Here is a 16,604-nt window from a genome sequence, read left to right on the forward strand (position 1 = left end):
AGAATGTTGTATGCAGTACATGCTGGAGTATGGTAAAAGTTGCGATATAGAGCGCACGATGAAAAGCGTAATGTGCGACTCTGTTCGACGTCCTCTTACTACAGCTGTGGCATACTAAATTGATAAGAATATACCTACCCGAGTATAATTGTGCGCATTGCTACATCAGACCTGGATCACGGAAATGGAATCGGTCCCATAATCGAGTTGTGTGCTGACATCATTGTGGGCAAAAACAGTCGAAACTCTCGATAATTAAACTTCGCGTCCAGCCCAGCACTATTCTGGAGACACGGCCCGCCGACTTTTCCGTAGATTCCACGAACCAAGCTCGATTGCAACCAGACTACAATTGTCCCGATCAGATTTCGTGCATGCCTCACAATGCGCACCTTCGCCACCAGCATCCTCCTTCGTCCCGCAGCATCACGGCCCTCGTTCGTGCTCGCGCGCCACTACGCAGACCTAATGCGTCCTCGTCCGGGCCCACCACGGCTGCCGCAGGAAGAACAAGATGAATTTGAACGCCTTTTAGAAAAAGCCAACGACAGTTTCGTGCCCAAGCAAGGTCCAGAGCAGCCAGAGAGCGAGGCGCTGGAGAATCCCGCAGCGAAGATTTTGAAGGCCGGTGGTGCGCAGAGCGGGGGGCAGCCTGCGTATGCCGGACGGACGATTCCTGAGTTTGAAGGAGATGTGAATCCGAAGGTAAGTTGCTTTGTGCTTGTTACTCGTATCATGTATGGTGGAGTGAAGAGAACACGAGAGACTAATGCATGCATTAGACTGGTGAAATTGGCGGACCGAAGCAGGATCCTCTGCGGCATGGGGATTATAGCTTTAATGGCCGCGTGACCGACTTTTAATGACGTTTGATCAATCGCATAGAATAAAGATCACTAGCAAATCGAGCCTGCCATTGTGATCTAACAGTTTATGGAAGGAAGAAAGCTATGTGCAGAGAGTTATCTACGATGGCAGTAGTCAACTAAAGATGTTCCAGTCGAACGTGTCCGAGAGAGACCAGAGGAATACGCGCCTTTAAGTCGTCATTGTATATTACTCAACGATTCAAAAGATTCAGTACTTGATTAAATCGAATTGTTGCGCTGATGTTCAAATTGGATCGCCGCAATAACTGTGGCGGTATTCGCGGCAGCCTGAAGCGGGATTAAACAGGAAGGTAATACAATCATGCGATGGCCACAGAAAGAGACAATCTTAGTTAGCATCTACGAGTCCAGAATTTGAACCGAGCATGTGCTATCCTTGCAACCCAAGTACTTCGACTCCACGATGTAGCTAGACTATTATTTTACCATCTATCACTTGGCCCACACGTCGCGAACACTTCAGTTGTCTGTGCGTGAAAGATACAATGCTAAACTCCTCATAAGTCTTGGCTCGCTCTCTCTATCGGCGTGGTCTCAATGCCGAGAAACGGGCAAAAATTGGTGTAGTATATCCCAGGCAGCTCGCCAGCCAAAGCCGCTTTTCTCGCTTCAAAACACCATCAAAACAATGTAAAAGCACGTCGCAAAGTAGGAGACCAACGACTGTTGACATATCGAATAGTTCATGATCAGTACACTATCCGGTACCACTTGCCATTAATGCTATTAACATACATACGACCTAGCGAACAGTTAATGTACAAAAGATATACATGAGTGCATTTACATGCTTAAGTAACATTTATGCCACTTGAAAGCGGCCCCAAGGCGCTTAATTTGCAGAATGATAAATTTAGAGCGAGAGTATCAACATGCAGTTTACCTTGCATCCATAATTCCCAGCGCGAGACTATCCGCTTACTGCAGCGGTCCCAGATATGTCGTCTATTTTTACCATATGGCGGTGGACTGATGAGCTATATATATATCTCTCCTTTCGCTATGCTTCCGAGTGAATGAAAAGTTTATAAATAGAGGCGCGGCTAACTGACGATACCATACCAATGCGCCGTTAGCCAGCCGAGGGCACATCGACTGGGCCTTGAGGTATCCGGGGCCAAGCCGAATGTGGATCGTCTTCTATTGTGCGTTGAATACAGTGGAACAGTGACTAGATAACGATTGAATTTGATTAGAACGGCAGTCGACAAGTCGTTGTCTTCTTGCAGACATAAAATGTTAACTGGCCATTGGCACAAAGATGCTCCTGACGACGAGAAACCCGATTAAGCACAAGACAAAGCTCATGACAAGGCATGACAGTAGAGACAGATGAAATCTATTTTGGGCTCTCCGCATTAGTGCACCACACCGAAGGCATGTCCTCGTCTAAAGTCAAAAGCGCCCGCAGTTTGCAAGTGCCAAAACAAGCCTAGCTTTCCTTTGCGCGAACAGATATGGCTGCAATAAAAGTGCTCTCTAAGTGCATATAGACTCGACTCAGTGGCTGCCATGTTAGCACCCAGGCGACCACGCTGGACTCGACAAGATAATGCAGTCGACCCGTGTGAGATAGATGCGGTTATTATGGCTGACTGAGATATCATCGTCATATCGCGGAGAATTCCGCTGTCATTTGAAATTTGAGTAGCTAACTGTCACGATATATTCGGACCGTGAGTGCCTATGCACCCAGCCCGGGTAAAAAATTAAACCTGTGTCTGCGGTATTTTCAGCCGAATCTGAAGGTGATGCCAGTTGCGGAATATGCCAGAGATATTCGGACTATTGCGAGCAGAGCCGATTTTAGCACGCCAACGTTAGAAATGGCGGCGATTTCTAATAGTTGGTAGGGGTCTATGTGAGTTGGTTGTGTTTGCCAAATGTGTTTTCCGATTTTTAATCTATTACAAGAGAACCCAACTAACGCCGATGTGGATGTCAACAATAATGTTTCTCGGGCAGCTCATCTCGCAATGCGTCTAATTCGCACTCAAAACTCAAAATCAACGAACGGAGCAACTTCGCGAGTGAACATACGCAACAATCGGCTAGTCCTATTGGGACTAGCGTGTCATCCTAGGCTAGACTACTTCTGGGCCCTTCGGAATCTCCAAGAGTTACCTCCAGGTTGGCCCACATCACGCTAGACCGTTTCAACACTAGTCAGCATTCCTCCGGTGATTTTCCTTCGCATTGAGCCGAGAACTGATTGAAGGAAAGATCAGCGAAGAGAACGGCTGCCCACTTGCTTGTTCCACACCAAAGTAATCGGTCCGGCCCCTGGTACACATTTGGCAGCTAACCGGAGGCGGGCGACTCGATGATGTCTTAAACAACTGTGCTGCGAGCTCATCACCATCGTGCTTAATGCTGGTTGTCTCAGAGTGATTCCATTGATTTTGCAACGAGCCATTTTACGTCACCCCGGCAATGGAATGTTTGCCCGCGTTGTTGCTGGGGCAGCATGACATATATACTTCTGAGAAATGAACTGAGCCTCCAGCTTATCTTAAACCTAATTAACTAGAAGTACATCCGCAATCATCGCGAGAGATCTGCAGAATGTTAACGAAGGAATGCACACACACCTCTCCTTCGCCACCTCAAAGGTAGAGCAAAAAAAATAGACAAATTATGTCCGCAGCCGGTTTAAGCCCCCGTCCGTCGTCCGCTGCTTCTGCCGTAGTCATCATTGATCGGACGCGCTGGACATGTAAACAAGCTCAGACATGAAGACTCACTGCACGGCCCACTATGGTCCAAAAAGCAAATCCCCACTCAACCAGACAAAACAAAACGCACCAGATATACGCCCATACACTTCACAAGATATTCCTTGCATGAATATTGTATACATCTATAGAAGGGAACCCAAACTTGTTAAATTATTGTTGAGATTAGTAGATTAAAATTTGGTAAAACGTAGTATACATTTGCAAAAAAACAGCTCTCTTGTTGATTAGACTAATTAGTAAATAAAACTTTGACCAAGTCAGAAGGGAAGTCCACATTGTATCAAATTGAAAAATCGCATCTAGTGAACAAGCAATATCCGTAAATTATTTTCCAAATATTAAAACAAAATTCCTTCCTTTCCTATCCTTATCCTCCAGTTTAGAGCACAACTTGACGATTGCCGTGAAACCGTAGCCCAAACCCAGTGTGCACATATAACCCTTCGATGCCAATCCATCGCCAAACCTATAGTTACACATGTACAACTGCGTTTCCCGACACCCGCTAGCCAAAAGAACGCTTTCCAAAAGAACAAAGGTATTAAAACGCTCCGACAGCCCACCACCAATGCACAATCACACCATCATCACACTACTAACTTACAAAAGGTAAGCAGCGAGGGCAACAACACCAGCGACGGCACCACCGGCAACCTGGACCTTGTTAGCAGCACCGGTGAAGGTCGAAATAGGAGCAGTAGTGGTAGTGTTCATCATCTTGGAAGGAGTAGCAGTGGTGAGGGTAGAGGTCTTGGTGCACGGGCAAACAGTGACGGTCGTGGTGGTGAAGACCGAGGTACGGGTGCAAGGGCAGTTGCTAAGAAGATGTTAGTCAACTAATACTGGCAAGGACAAATTAAATATGCGCGACATACGTGATGGTGAGGGTGGTAGCCTCGGTGACGGTGTAGGTCTTGTTGTTCTCAACAACAGTGGTAGGGAAAGGGCAGTAGGTAGTGTAGGCGGTAACAACCTCAGTGGTAGTGGTCTCGTAAGCCATGGTAGTGGTGGTACCGTTCATGAAGGCAGCAGACGCAGCGGAGGCGAGGACGAGAGCAGCGGAGACAATACCGGTGAACTTCATTTTGCTATTGGTTATATAAAGCGAGCGACTTGGGTGGGAAAGCTGAGCAGAAAAGCGGGTGTAAGGTAACGAACGTGGATGAGAACAAAACGAACGAAGAGCAACACGGGAGCGCCTCTATATATGTTGTTAAGAGAGAGGGGGGAGAGACGCTGGAGGGCACTGGAAAAAGGAGCTCATGGAGGGATGTCTTGCCCATTGCTCGCTCGGGTCCGCGCGTGAGACTATTTTGGCAATTAGCGTCATGCATGAATATGCACGTTAAGCCATCCTGCTGCTGCATAAAGTGTATTTGGGTCTAGCTGGATCCGGAGGCATTTCTTTTCCTGGTTTGTTTTGTTGCGTTGCCGTGCGAAGCCTATTACTGTTTTGTGAGCATGTCTCTTTCGGCTCGAAGTTCATGTCCACAATCCTATATAAGCTTTCTCCGCGTCCAACTCGATTTTATGTAGCAAGTGCAGACTTGATGGCTCTATGTAGTAGCTGTGGACGTTCATCCAGCATCGAAGCTGTTAGCAAGGGCAGGGTCCCTTTTCTAACTCCCCCCTTCTTCCGCCTAGGATCGGCGGTGGGTGCTGCGGGTAGCCCAAAATCTTCGAGAAGAAAGAGTATTGCATGTCGATGGCAAACTAGTCACGCTAAATTTAGAGGGCCCAACCTTACTGCGATCTAAGGCTTATGTCCGTAATCAGCTAGATCAAAATGAACTGGCACGCCTGTCTCGATCGTCCACCGCCGAACTTGACGCCGCATGCTTGGCCTAAACTCGCCGCTACCTCCCGGCACACAAATCTTCGGAGATGCTACACGATGACTTAAGGCCCATCCGACCCAGCCCTGGATTGCCAGTATCGTAGAATGTCGACTTGCGACATGTAGTTCACAGGTAGATAACCATATAACCACAGTTAGTCGGTGATCTAGCGTATATAATCCAAACGAATAGAAAGGAGATACTGTCGCAATTACGGTATTGACGGTCGATACCTGCGGCCACTGCCACTCCATATTTCTTACTGATATCGCCGCTTTGATCAGTGGCCATGAAGTCGTCGTTGGATGATTATTTGTTTACATATCACGGATACACCGCGTGCTCTTGCCGGATAGAACTAACGTGTGGCGTCTGACGTCGTGTTCGTGTCACCCGAGCACACTTTTGGACGCGCGAAAATTTTTATCGCTCTTCTGCGACTTAGTCGCTCGATCAGTCCCATGCGAATTACCCGGCAGCACAGATACGGTATGCATCAACGCCGTCTTCCCAAAGAGGTAGCATGTGGATTGAATGTGCCCAAAACAGATCTCTCTTAAGACAGGATGCTCTTCTGACTGCTGTCTGGTGCGCCTCGCATGAGGAAAAATCCGCCTATAACCCAAGTTATAATGGCCATTATAGTCGGTTGCTGGTTGAGATTGGCATCAAGCAGCTAGCCGGGCGCAATACAGGCTGATTGTAGGTGTTATGGAAATCCAACTTGTTCCGCATCCACAGCATTCCGTCGAAGTTAAGACCATCAATAACAGGCCCGATCGGGCATGGCCGCACTTTGTTACATTTAAGTTAAGCTAACAAACTCTGCTTGATGTTATCTGGCTCTCGGCTCTCCCAATGGCAGACTAGTTAGAGTTTATTGGCTGCAGAATTTAATCGCTGCGGTTAAATCTCTAGGTCGTTTAAGGTTTCCAGGTGACCGCTATAGCCGAGAACGCGTGGGTGACGCGTGGAAAAAGGGGTTAAGGGCTTTAAGGGCCTTTTCAAAAGCAAGGAACGATCAGCGACGCGTCTTTCGGGCGCGCTACTTTTATGGACCCGTATGTTGACAGCCCGGACGTGTCATTGTGTTGGTTAGTTAGTCGCATCCAAATAAATTTATGCTCCTTATGATGCATTATTGCCTGGACGCTTATCAATTATTGCTATCGTCATTATGGGTTAAGCCATATTAAAAAGTATGTGTGCCTGCAATTGACAGATAAGCGACAGCTAAGTTCTTTCGCGCATGATTGTGATTACCATATTAATAGTCAATGAATGGAGTTCAATAGGCAGCGGCTGTCAAACGAGCATGTTCACTGACATCTAAACCTTAACGGGCGACACTAAGTACCGTCACCCTTGCCTTATTTCTGCATCTACACCGAGAAAAAATGGTGGAATGGTATTTAATAAAACGCGCCTAGCGTCGAGGACCGACGGCGCTCAACAGTGAAGGCCCCCCCTTGTAGCTTGAAATTAATTCGCATTCCTCAACAGGCGCCACTGGAACTCGATTTTCTTGGGCAGCAAGCAAATTAGTCTTTACTCGCCAGTATTCCATTCGGTGTCTCGGAAGTAATTGGTTATCCATTGGCATTTAAAAGCCGTTGCGAGTCCATTCTTGGCTTGCACTGCTGTGTGACAAATGCTTGTTCACATTCAAGCGACGCGTCTTTGTCGAGAAATCGTCAATCGCAACAAACTGACAAGAGTCGACACTGTCCAGCGGCGATTGCCAAACCGGATTCGAAATGCAAGAATGCCTTCCATGCCGAGGTGTAACGGCTCAGCCGAGCTTCTAAAGCCACTATGACTTGTGCCTGACAATCTGGCTTGTATGCCATTCTAGCAAGGTTATGTTTTCCGCTTTCAGCAATATGATGCCACTCTCAGAGGACGCGGCGCGGCGAGATCATGGTTTCAACGATTCTCTTGCCCCGCGCCACAACGAAGGGGTCCCCGTCATGTCCGATGGCGCGCGATCTCAACCCGAACTTGGTCAGTTCCACACGCACATCCCTCGTCAGTCCTGAATCAGATCCCGCCTATTTTCCTAGATAAAAGTCCTTGCCGACTTTGTAATGTTCTCATAGGCCGTGTATTTATTGTTGGTCAGCCTAACTGACTCATCAGAGCGCCGAAAATATAAATCACATTCAAATTTCGCAGGGGTGCGTCAAAATTTTTTTGGTACATGTGCGATCCAACCAAAATCCGGAGAATTTGTAATTACTTTCCAGTGAGATTGCTTCCTCGCTGGGTCAGTCACATAGGTGGCAGCCTATGGCAGTGACAGTGTGCTCATTACTTGGAGGCCGCTGCCCTCGCTCAAAATGTCCTGCTCAGTTAATATTACTAAACATTTCAATCGTTACCGGATTTAGCAAATGCGCCGAACTTGCGCATGCCACACTGTGCATGCAGTCGGTCAGATATGCTGAACGAATTGGCCCCGGCCAGGCACCAGTTCTGTTCTTACAGTAATGCATCTTGCGGATATGTCACCCCGATGTCAAATTTAGCCAATTATTTTAATATAACTTATCCAGTGCCGTTCTCAAGTTAGACATGAATGGCGTCCACATATCTAGACTATTTCAATGCCGGCCTTCGTCACAATCCTTACAGTAAATTCCCACAATTTCCTCTCCAGCTCGGCATCGAATGCCCATTTACTTGCCCACTCATCTTTCCTAGTCGCGGCAGGCCAGAAATATCCCGCGCGAACTTCTTCTTTCTTAATTTTATCCCCCGCCGCCAGAAATACGACTGTACCAAGGGCAGCAGTGGCAGCCGGCACCATGAAAAACTTTCTAAATATAGCCAACTGAAAACGCAGAGCAGTGCTTTCGTTCCCGTCAGCAAATAGCCCATCATTGAAATGCGAAATCACGGCACCTGGATGGCATGCGTTAACCCTTACGTTACTCGACACCCGCGCGGCAAGGGAATGCATGAACAGCATGTTGGCGAGCTTTGTTTGGCCGTAGCGCTGGCGCCAGGACAAGCCGTCGTCTTGGTACATATTTGTTAGGCTGTCGAAATCGATCCCCGACTTTTCCGGAGCGTCACATTGACCGTGGGATGACACGATAACAATCCTCGCATCACCAGTTGTGGACCCGGCTTTCTCGATTGCAGGGAGTAATGTCAGGACCAGGACAAAATGACCGACATGGCAGGCAGCAAATTGCGACTCGATATTGTCCGCGGTAAATTTCTTTTCGCGAGTAATATTCCCCGCGTTCGCGACCAGGATATCTAAAGCTGGAATATCACGTAGTAATGTCCCGGCCACTGTTGCCGCTGCTTTGATGTCATCTAAGTCAAGCTGTAATGCCCGGACATCAATCTTCCGCATCGCAGTCCGATTGTCGGGACCATTGTGCACTATGTCGTCAACCGCTTTCTGAGCGCGGGAAAGAGAGCGAGAGGTGATGTAGACAATTGCACCGGCGTGCGCGAGCATTCTTGCGGTTTCGAGACCAATACCAGATGTGCCACCTGTAACTAGCGCAGTCTTACCTGTCAACTCCTGAATCGAGGACAACGTGAACGGAGGTTGTGCCGCGAATACTTTCGCGACTTGAGGCCGTGGCATATTACTATCGTACGTCCTAGACTAGTTGCGGTGTTCAAAATCTTTGCTTGATGTTCACTGACTGTCGAGCACGGCTGCAGATCGATAAGAGGTTTCGATATCGTATCCATCGAGCGTATTTATCTCACAGTGTATGCAAATTTGTCAATTAGTAAACAGTATATAGACGCCGCGGCATTCTTCACGAAGCGACTTCATCAACCCACATGCCAATTTTGAGATTCCGGCTAGCGTAGAGATGGGACGGATGTGCTGTGTTTTGTCCGCGCAGGGTCGCGTGTGCCTACGTGAGCCGCACTGGCATGGGGCTTCGCATCTTCTCAAAACTCCGCGGTCTTGTGAATGTCATCGCTAAGAGCGACCGCGGAGTTTCGGGGCGCACGCCCGGTGTAAACGTATGATTACTTCTTACAAATGTAGCCCCAACACAATAACATCAGAAAATTTACATTTCGTCTGTCACGATAATTCCTACACAATTAACCCCATCAAGTCCATACAATAAAATACAACCAAGATACTTTTATAATCCATTCAGAAATACATGCAATGCAACAAACCCCTCTAATAAGCACACGTCCATAATTCCGATCGACGCGGCCAGACGCGTTTGTAAAGCGCCATGGCAACGGTGTCTTGCGCATTGATAGGTCCATTGAACGTAGCCTTAAAATAGCCATGCGTTCCAATACTTTCCTTGATGTATCCCGATCTCCCCATCTTCGTGAATAATGGAACGGCTTTGAACCATGCGATATCTTCTGCGTTGAAAAACATGTAACGCAACGTGACGAGACGTTTGTGGATCTTGTAAGGATAGCCTGTAAGAATGATACGTTTGGCAAGAACCCTGCGGTGGTCTGCGTCTTCGACGCTACCTGATGCAACAAGTTCAATACCTTAATAATATTAGCCAGGTATCTCGTATGGATACAAACCCAGTCCTCTTACCTTTTCCGGTCTCTTTTAAGAACAGGATAGGGGTATTGCCGAATGATACTGGTGCGATCATTGTCGCAATAGCAGTACGGCCCTGATGAAGAAATTGTTCGAGCTTGTAAACGTTGTTTGGGGTGGTGCCACTTTCCGAGAAAAGTGGATTGACATTGTAGCGTCTAGCACCAACTTGCAATATGAGCGAGTCCTTGGTCGGGATGGGCTCTTCGTATTCTGTGTTTGGAGTAGCAGAAACATTGAGAACGACCTTTTTGTGCTCGTATCTGAGAAGGGCGAAAATTGAGAATAATGACTTATTGGAAGCAGCTCTCATTACATCTTCCGGAGCACGAATATAGACGAGAACACGAGTTCCAGCCTAGTAAATCGTAAGCAAAATCTCAACATAGAACAGATAGGACAGATGAGACGCCACTATCAACTTACCGAAACACCACTGGCCTTCGCTTCCTTGAGAACCCTATTTCTGGTGGCTCTGAAATTCTGGAATCTAGATAATCGGCTCCAATCTTCTGGAGTCCGACTATCCTTCTCCTCGACATTCCACTCGCTAGTCCTCAGATTCCGGAGACCGCGATATCGCGCGAATCGCTCCTTCGCGATGATTTCCGGAGAGAGCTCAATCTCGTCTGGGAACTCAGTGTCTTCTTTCTCTCGTTCACGGTACTCCTTGAGTTGTCGGGCTTCTTCTTCTGCCGATAAATCAACAAACATCTCACTTTGCGTATCCATCTCGGTCACACCATACTCTGTAGCAGGAGCAGCAACAGATAGAGCATCGCCATCAAGATCCATCATCTGATTGTCTCCACCATCACTGCTTGCAACGTCGCCGTCGTCGTACTCGTCGTCAGAGTTCTCCTCGATAATCCATCGAGCCTGATATTCAGACATTCCCTTCGGAATACGGTTCTTGTCTTTCAATGTCCGCGCTTCTTGTTCTTCATCATCACTAAGATAAAAGTGGTCGTCTAACCTCACGCCGCGTTGCATTTGGGGTTCTTCGTAGTCATTTTCCAAGCCGGCTTCAGGCAATTCCTCTTCCGGAGCGTATTCGTCAAGGTCATCTTGGTCCACCGTTGGCAATACCGTAAAATTACCAGCGAATTCGGAATTAGCATCACCGTCAATCGCCATTGAGTAATCATGCGCTGCTGCATCCACCGCAGCGCAAATCTTATCAATCTGGAAATCGCCAAAACCAGGGATATGAACTAGACGATCCGGGTTCAATTTCTGTCCCCGCACAACTCCCTCGACTACCAATGTCCCACCGATATTCGATTCACCACTCTTCTCGTACCATGCTCGGTCCGCAAGAACATACGCCCTGCTATCTCTCCACTGAATACCCTTGGGAAACTGCTGGCATAGGGATCGAATAACATTAAGACATTCCTGCTGATTGTCGATATCGTATATTTTTTCCTGTTCTGCAAAGAAATGGGTCATATATGACAATAGTGATTTGCGTAGTTCGGTTTGCATTTTAGTTGACTCGATCTCCGTCAGGTGTTGTACGACGGAATACACGGTGGATACACCCTGCGCGACAACGCTCCGCAAGCACGTCTCACCAAAATGGTCAACTTCCTGCTTTGCCGATAGGACAAAGACGACGAAGTCAGCGACCTGCGCGGCGTCGCTGATGGAGGTGAAATGTCTTGGCGAGACGATATACTGAACCTTCTGTCTAAATCGGTCAATTGAAGTTGTGAAAATACCGCTATATGGAACGTCTATGTCGGCATCGATGCTCTTGTTCAGACTTCTGACAACCTCGGCGGCGTCTACATCCGGACACAGTGGGATCACGGCCTTCAATTAATAAATTAGCCCTATCTCCTTCAACACTGGACTGACATTGCCATAGACGTACCACGATCCTAGGAGCTCCTCTTCGTCCATCAAAAAATTTCTTGTTCAATTCAACTTCTTCTTTCTTGCTGAGCATTATCTGCTTGGCTTTATTCCTCCGCTCTAGCTTATTTGCAGAATGCTTTGGCTTGTGCTGCTGGGTGGACTTCTCGACCTTGCCTATTACATTGTCAACGCTAAATTCAAATTCGCACAAATGCAATCGTCAATCAAAATACCTTTAGTTTTCGCTTTTAGAGCACTTTTGCTACTATGCTTAGTCTTAAAAGCTTTGTGGTTCTTGTTCAGAGATGACCGATGATGGTGTGCCATCATCTTCTCGATATCCTTCTAATAAACATAGCCGTCAGTCAATTTTGTACTAGTAACAAACTCTCAGGCAGTAATAACTCACCATCTTGAGTTATAATTCAACACGTCGTCTGCGGATAAGTGGATGACGACTTGGAGGTCTGATTTCTCGTGGCTAGAATGTTTGCTCTAATTCAAATTTTTTTTGTCTCCTTGGGAGGAAAGAGTGATGGGGTATGGGCTTTGATGTCCGGCGACACACGACCGGCGGGAAGTTTTGTAAAAATTCTTAGATCATCAAACCGGAGATATTCACTCATACCAGACAACGAATTTTGGACTCATCCACTTTATTTTGATTACTTGGATAGGAGTTGAAATATGTCTGCGGTTGAAACGTCAGAACGTATAGGTTCTACGGAGGCTAGAACGACAAATGGTGCCTTAGATATCTTGGGATCGATTTATAGCAGGACACTGACAAATAGGGTATTGTTTTACATGCAGTACGTACGAGTTGAGTTGATGCTAATAACAAGAATCAGAATGTCAGAATTAAGGACCGAAAGCTGCGGGCAAATATCAAAAGGACAGATCAAAAGTACAAAGATGCAATTCGAGCAGCCAAATCTACAGAACTGCTACTGCAGGAAGATGCGGGCTTCTTAGAAGCCGAGGGGATGGAAAAGACATATAAATTTACACAAGACGAGTTACTAAAGCATGTTGACGTTACGACGGCCCATAAGGTATGATTTTCGGCGTTTAAGAGAAGAAAGATGTGAGCTGACACGACGGATAGGGATTTGAACTTAAACTAGAGCATTTTGGCCCTTATGAAATCGACTATATGCGAAATGGCCGAAAATTACTGTTAGGCGGACGAAAAGGGCATGTTGCGGCCTTTGATTTCCGAGAGGGCGCCCTGGATACTGAGTTACACCTCAACGAGACAATTCGTGACGTTAAATATCTACATAACGATCAGTACTTTGCAGTAGCTCAGAAGAAATATGTTTACATTTACGATAAGTCTGGCACTGAAATACACTGCCTAAAGAAGCATATTGAGGTTACCAATATGGAGTTTCTGCCGTATCATTTCTTGTTGGCAACTGTCGGTAATGCTGGGTGGTTGAAGTACCAGGACGTTTCTACTGGCGAACAAGTTTGTGAGTTCCGAACGAAGATGGGACCAACAACTTCCATGACACAGAATCCGTACAACGCTATCATTCATCTTGGACACACTAACGGAACGGTCTCGCTTTGGGCTCCAAACACCTCCACGTCGCTTGTCCGGATATTGTCGCACAAGGGACCAGTTCGAGCGATCTCCGTTGATCGAGGCGGACGTTATATGGCCACAGCTGGAGCCGATGCTCAGTTAAAGATTTGGGATGTTCGAATGTACAAAGAAGTTCACGCATATTATACACCTACACCACCAACGGCGTTGGATATCAGTGATCGAGGGCTCCTAGCTGTAAGTTGGGGACCGCATGTTACTATTTGGAAAGATGCCTTCCGAACAAAACAAAAATCACCATATATGACGCATTTAAGTCCCGGATCTATTGTCAACGACATTCGTTTTTGTCCGTTTGACGATGTTCTTGGGTTTGGCCACGACGAGGGCTTCACTAGTTTAATTGTGCCAGGGGCAGGCGAGCCGAACTTCGATGCGCTGGAGATTAATCCGTACGAAACCCTTCAGCAGCGACGAGAAGCCGAAGTTCATGGTCTACTCAACAAGTTAAAGCCGGAGATGATTGCACTGGACCCTAACTTCATCGGCAACGTTGATCCTCGTGCGCCTGAGGAACGAAAACAAGCTCTTGTCCTCGAGACTACAGACGAGACTGATAAAAAGATCAGCAATGCTGATGCTAAATTACAACCGAAGGCCAAGATGCGGGGAAAGAACTCTGCTCTTCGTCGGTATTTGCGAAAGAAATCGAAGAATGTTATTGACGAGCGGAAGTTACGCGTTGAGGCTGCTTTGGAGAAGGAGAAGCGAATGCGTCAGAATAGCTTGAAGAGGCGGAAAGGATTGCCAGTCGACGAGCGAAAACTGGGTCCTGCGCTTGCGCGGTTTGGAAAGTCACAATAGATGTCATAGTGGTGATGCTGATATTGCGCAAAGTTTTGTATGGACTCAGGGCAGCGAGGAAAGGTAAAAATGTCTATTCGCACTCTGGTATTACTATGTATGATAGTTTTGTGTAAAATGCTAAGGACAGACGTGAAAAGAGACCAAAATTCTATATACCAATCTTGTCTTCAGAGACTGAAGAGTCGTTACGAAATGTCACATGTCTACTAAAACGGATACTGACTTGGCTCTTCCTCCAAAGATAAACCTGCTGCTAATTGTTTCTTGTGCTGCTCGTCTAAATAGTCAATGACGATGTTGTCGAACTTTCGCCTGCCTTTATACCGGGCAACATCATCACTCCAAGCTCGAATACCGTCAGCAAGGCGACCAGGAACATATGGCTCCTTTGCAATTTCGGTAATCGGTACGAAGTACGTGCGCTATAAGCCTAAGTAAATATAAGGTTGGAGAGGCAGATACAATAATACTCACAATTGTGAAAACAATTCCCCCAGATTTAGGAAGTCGGCGAAGCGATTGTCTCTCGGATCGGAAGTGCACTTTGGTAATATCATGGGCATGTTCAGCCGCATCCCATCCAATATCGTCATTATCCTCAGGTCCGATGGCAGTAGACCATCCTAAGTCGTCGTCGGTTTGAAGGAAATACTGACCAGTTGTTAGCATAGACGTACAGAGATGATTAAACTGTGTTACTTACGTTGTTCCGCACAACAGGCTTATCGACTCGCATCCGGACAAAGAATCTCTCCATGGACATTTGCAACTTCTCCTTGAATTGGGGGACATCGCCAGACGTGTGGATCTCTGACAGAGGCATTCCGAACTTATCAGCTAGTCTCCAGAATCCTAGAAAATTTTTTAATACACGCAATTATTATCATCGTGGTACCGTTAAATACCTGCCAACAAAATACACGCCGATTTCAAGTAATACTGCCCGTCTTCACCTGGCATCATGATAGCTAGATCATCTTGTACCAGTTTCGCCGCAATTTCCATGGGATCAACGTTATCCTTCAACGGCCGCTCAACGATATTAAAGCTCTCGCCCGTAACCAAGTTATCAATTCCAACATTTGTACGCCTGAACAGGGTCGGGTAGCGTGCAGGTAGCCATTCTCTAAACTCCTCCAGAAGTTCTATGGCAGCATCATATGCATCAGGCGCCGTGATCACGAGCTTTTCTCTTCGTTCAGCCAAGCGTTCGCATTTGCGTTTGTGGTACTTCAAGAATTCGTTATCGAGCTCAATCCAGTCGTCCCAGTTCATGTTGCGGATCCCCATAGTGACATGATAATTATGTTTGAACGGACGGTATGGAAGAGGCTTGGTTGAATTGACGTCCCAGTTTGGATACCGCTCGGGAGTAGGGGTCTTAAAATCTACTGGCGTCCATGCTAGAACACGACAGTTAGTTGATTAGATTAATTTAGCCCACGAGACGACATACTTTCAGACTTATCTAAATCTTTACAAGGAGTCTCCGAAGCCGTAGCTGGTTTTCGCTGTTCAGAGAAGAAAAAGAATTTCGAGGTAATACGCGATATCTGCAGAAGAACGATCACGGCCATGCAAATCCCCAGGAATTCCTTAGGCACGGTGGATCTAAGATAGTCTGCAACATCCGTGATAACACCCATTGCTCTTTACCGTACTCAGTGATCGTCCAATACTTGGGTCGCAAAATAAGAATATAAATGCTGGCAACGCGAAGAAATCAATCGCTCCCGATTCAGCGTCGCATGAGACGGAGTGTTATATGAACACGACTTCAGATAGGGCCCGGTCTGCGCTGTTCGTTGAAGGCATGTTTTACCTCGATTAGGAGAAATTGAAGGCTAATGCGGCTCAGGCCCCCGAGCTCATCTTGTGGTCACGTGCTATCTAGGGATCGCTTTGCCTTTTTTGTCAATGCCGGGCTTATCGTTACGTTCCGTTAAATAAAAGAAGATCAGCGGATGAGAACGGGGGGAAAAAAGAATTAGCACAATTTCGCATTTTCGAAACGAAACCATACCAGTATGCTCGTCAGCCCTTGAGTTTGTCTTGCACTTACGTAAAATTCATTCATGTGCGCGTTCATACGCACTCGTGGTCCAGTAGTTGTCCCGTCAACAGCACGATCTCTCGTTTGCGTTTTTGCAACTCGTTTCAACTTGGGTGCAGGGGCATCATCCTGTTCTTGTCTGACTACAACATAGCCGGGGCTTATCGTTAACTTTCGTGTTGCAAATATTTGGGCTGGTTCGAGATAGGAGGTACCGGCCCAGAACAAGGGATGCT

General features: G+C 46.9%; 6 protein-coding genes across 6 annotated transcripts; 2 read left to right on the forward strand and 4 right to left on the reverse strand.

The window, feature by feature from the left end:
• Positions 1 to 144: 144 nt before the first annotated feature.
• Positions 145 to 1,324, forward strand: V1508DRAFT_423405 (uncharacterized protein). The gene is made up of 2 exons (XM_066941164.1): positions 145 to 705; positions 783 to 1,324. Exons 1-2 carry the CDS (start codon positions 385 to 387, stop codon positions 861 to 863), a joined length of 402 nt encoding a protein of 133 aa, XP_066793822.1. The 5' UTR covers positions 145 to 384; the 3' UTR covers positions 864 to 1,324.
• A 2,453-nt stretch (positions 1,325 to 3,777) lies between these two features.
• V1508DRAFT_457434 (uncharacterized protein) lies at positions 3,778 to 4,861 on the reverse strand. Its single transcript, XM_066942683.1, has 2 exons — positions 4,504 to 4,861; positions 3,778 to 4,445 (listed from the first exon to the last, which is right to left on the reverse strand). Exons 1-2 carry the CDS (start codon positions 4,710 to 4,712, stop codon positions 4,229 to 4,231), a joined length of 426 nt encoding a protein of 141 aa, XP_066793823.1. The 5' UTR covers positions 4,713 to 4,861; the 3' UTR covers positions 3,778 to 4,228.
• A 3,146-nt stretch (positions 4,862 to 8,007) lies between these two features.
• V1508DRAFT_237151 (uncharacterized protein) lies at positions 8,008 to 9,367 on the reverse strand. Its single transcript, XM_066936340.1, has one exon. It carries the CDS (start codon positions 9,071 to 9,073, stop codon positions 8,060 to 8,062), a length of 1,014 nt encoding a protein of 337 aa, XP_066793824.1. The 5' UTR covers positions 9,074 to 9,367; the 3' UTR covers positions 8,008 to 8,059.
• Positions 9,368 to 9,456: 89 nt separating this feature from the next.
• Positions 9,457 to 12,411, reverse strand: V1508DRAFT_390727 (uncharacterized protein). Its single transcript, XM_066937926.1, has 6 exons — positions 12,303 to 12,411; positions 12,127 to 12,238; positions 11,910 to 12,067; positions 10,457 to 11,848; positions 10,025 to 10,388; positions 9,457 to 9,972 (listed from the first exon to the last, which is right to left on the reverse strand). The coding sequence occupies exons 1-6, from the start codon at positions 12,303 to 12,305 to the stop codon at positions 9,638 to 9,640; spliced, it is 2,364 nt and encodes a 787-aa protein (XP_066793825.1). The 5' UTR covers positions 12,306 to 12,411; the 3' UTR covers positions 9,457 to 9,637.
• An 83-nt stretch (positions 12,412 to 12,494) lies between these two features.
• V1508DRAFT_390731 (WD40-repeat-containing domain protein) lies at positions 12,495 to 14,467 on the forward strand. Its single transcript, XM_066937927.1, has 3 exons — positions 12,495 to 12,688; positions 12,745 to 12,948; positions 13,002 to 14,467. The coding sequence occupies exons 1-3, from the start codon at positions 12,581 to 12,583 to the stop codon at positions 14,310 to 14,312; spliced, it is 1,623 nt and encodes a 540-aa protein (XP_066793826.1). The 5' UTR covers positions 12,495 to 12,580; the 3' UTR covers positions 14,313 to 14,467.
• On the reverse strand, positions 14,417 to 16,262 carry V1508DRAFT_237159 (uncharacterized protein). The gene is made up of 5 exons (XM_066936341.1): positions 15,772 to 16,262; positions 15,221 to 15,718; positions 15,019 to 15,167; positions 14,790 to 14,966; positions 14,417 to 14,737 (listed from the first exon to the last, which is right to left on the reverse strand). Exons 1-5 carry the CDS (start codon positions 15,959 to 15,961, stop codon positions 14,522 to 14,524), a joined length of 1,230 nt encoding a protein of 409 aa, XP_066793827.1. The 5' UTR covers positions 15,962 to 16,262; the 3' UTR covers positions 14,417 to 14,521.
• Between the last annotated feature and the right edge of the window lie 342 nt (positions 16,263 to 16,604).

This window comes from Lipomyces doorenjongii (genome assembly GCF_038497915.1).
Source record: "Lipomyces doorenjongii strain NRRL Y-27504 unplaced genomic scaffold V1508scaffold_58, whole genome shotgun sequence".
Classification (NCBI taxonomy): Eukaryota; Fungi; Ascomycota; class Lipomycetes; order Lipomycetales; family Lipomycetaceae; genus Lipomyces; species Lipomyces doorenjongii.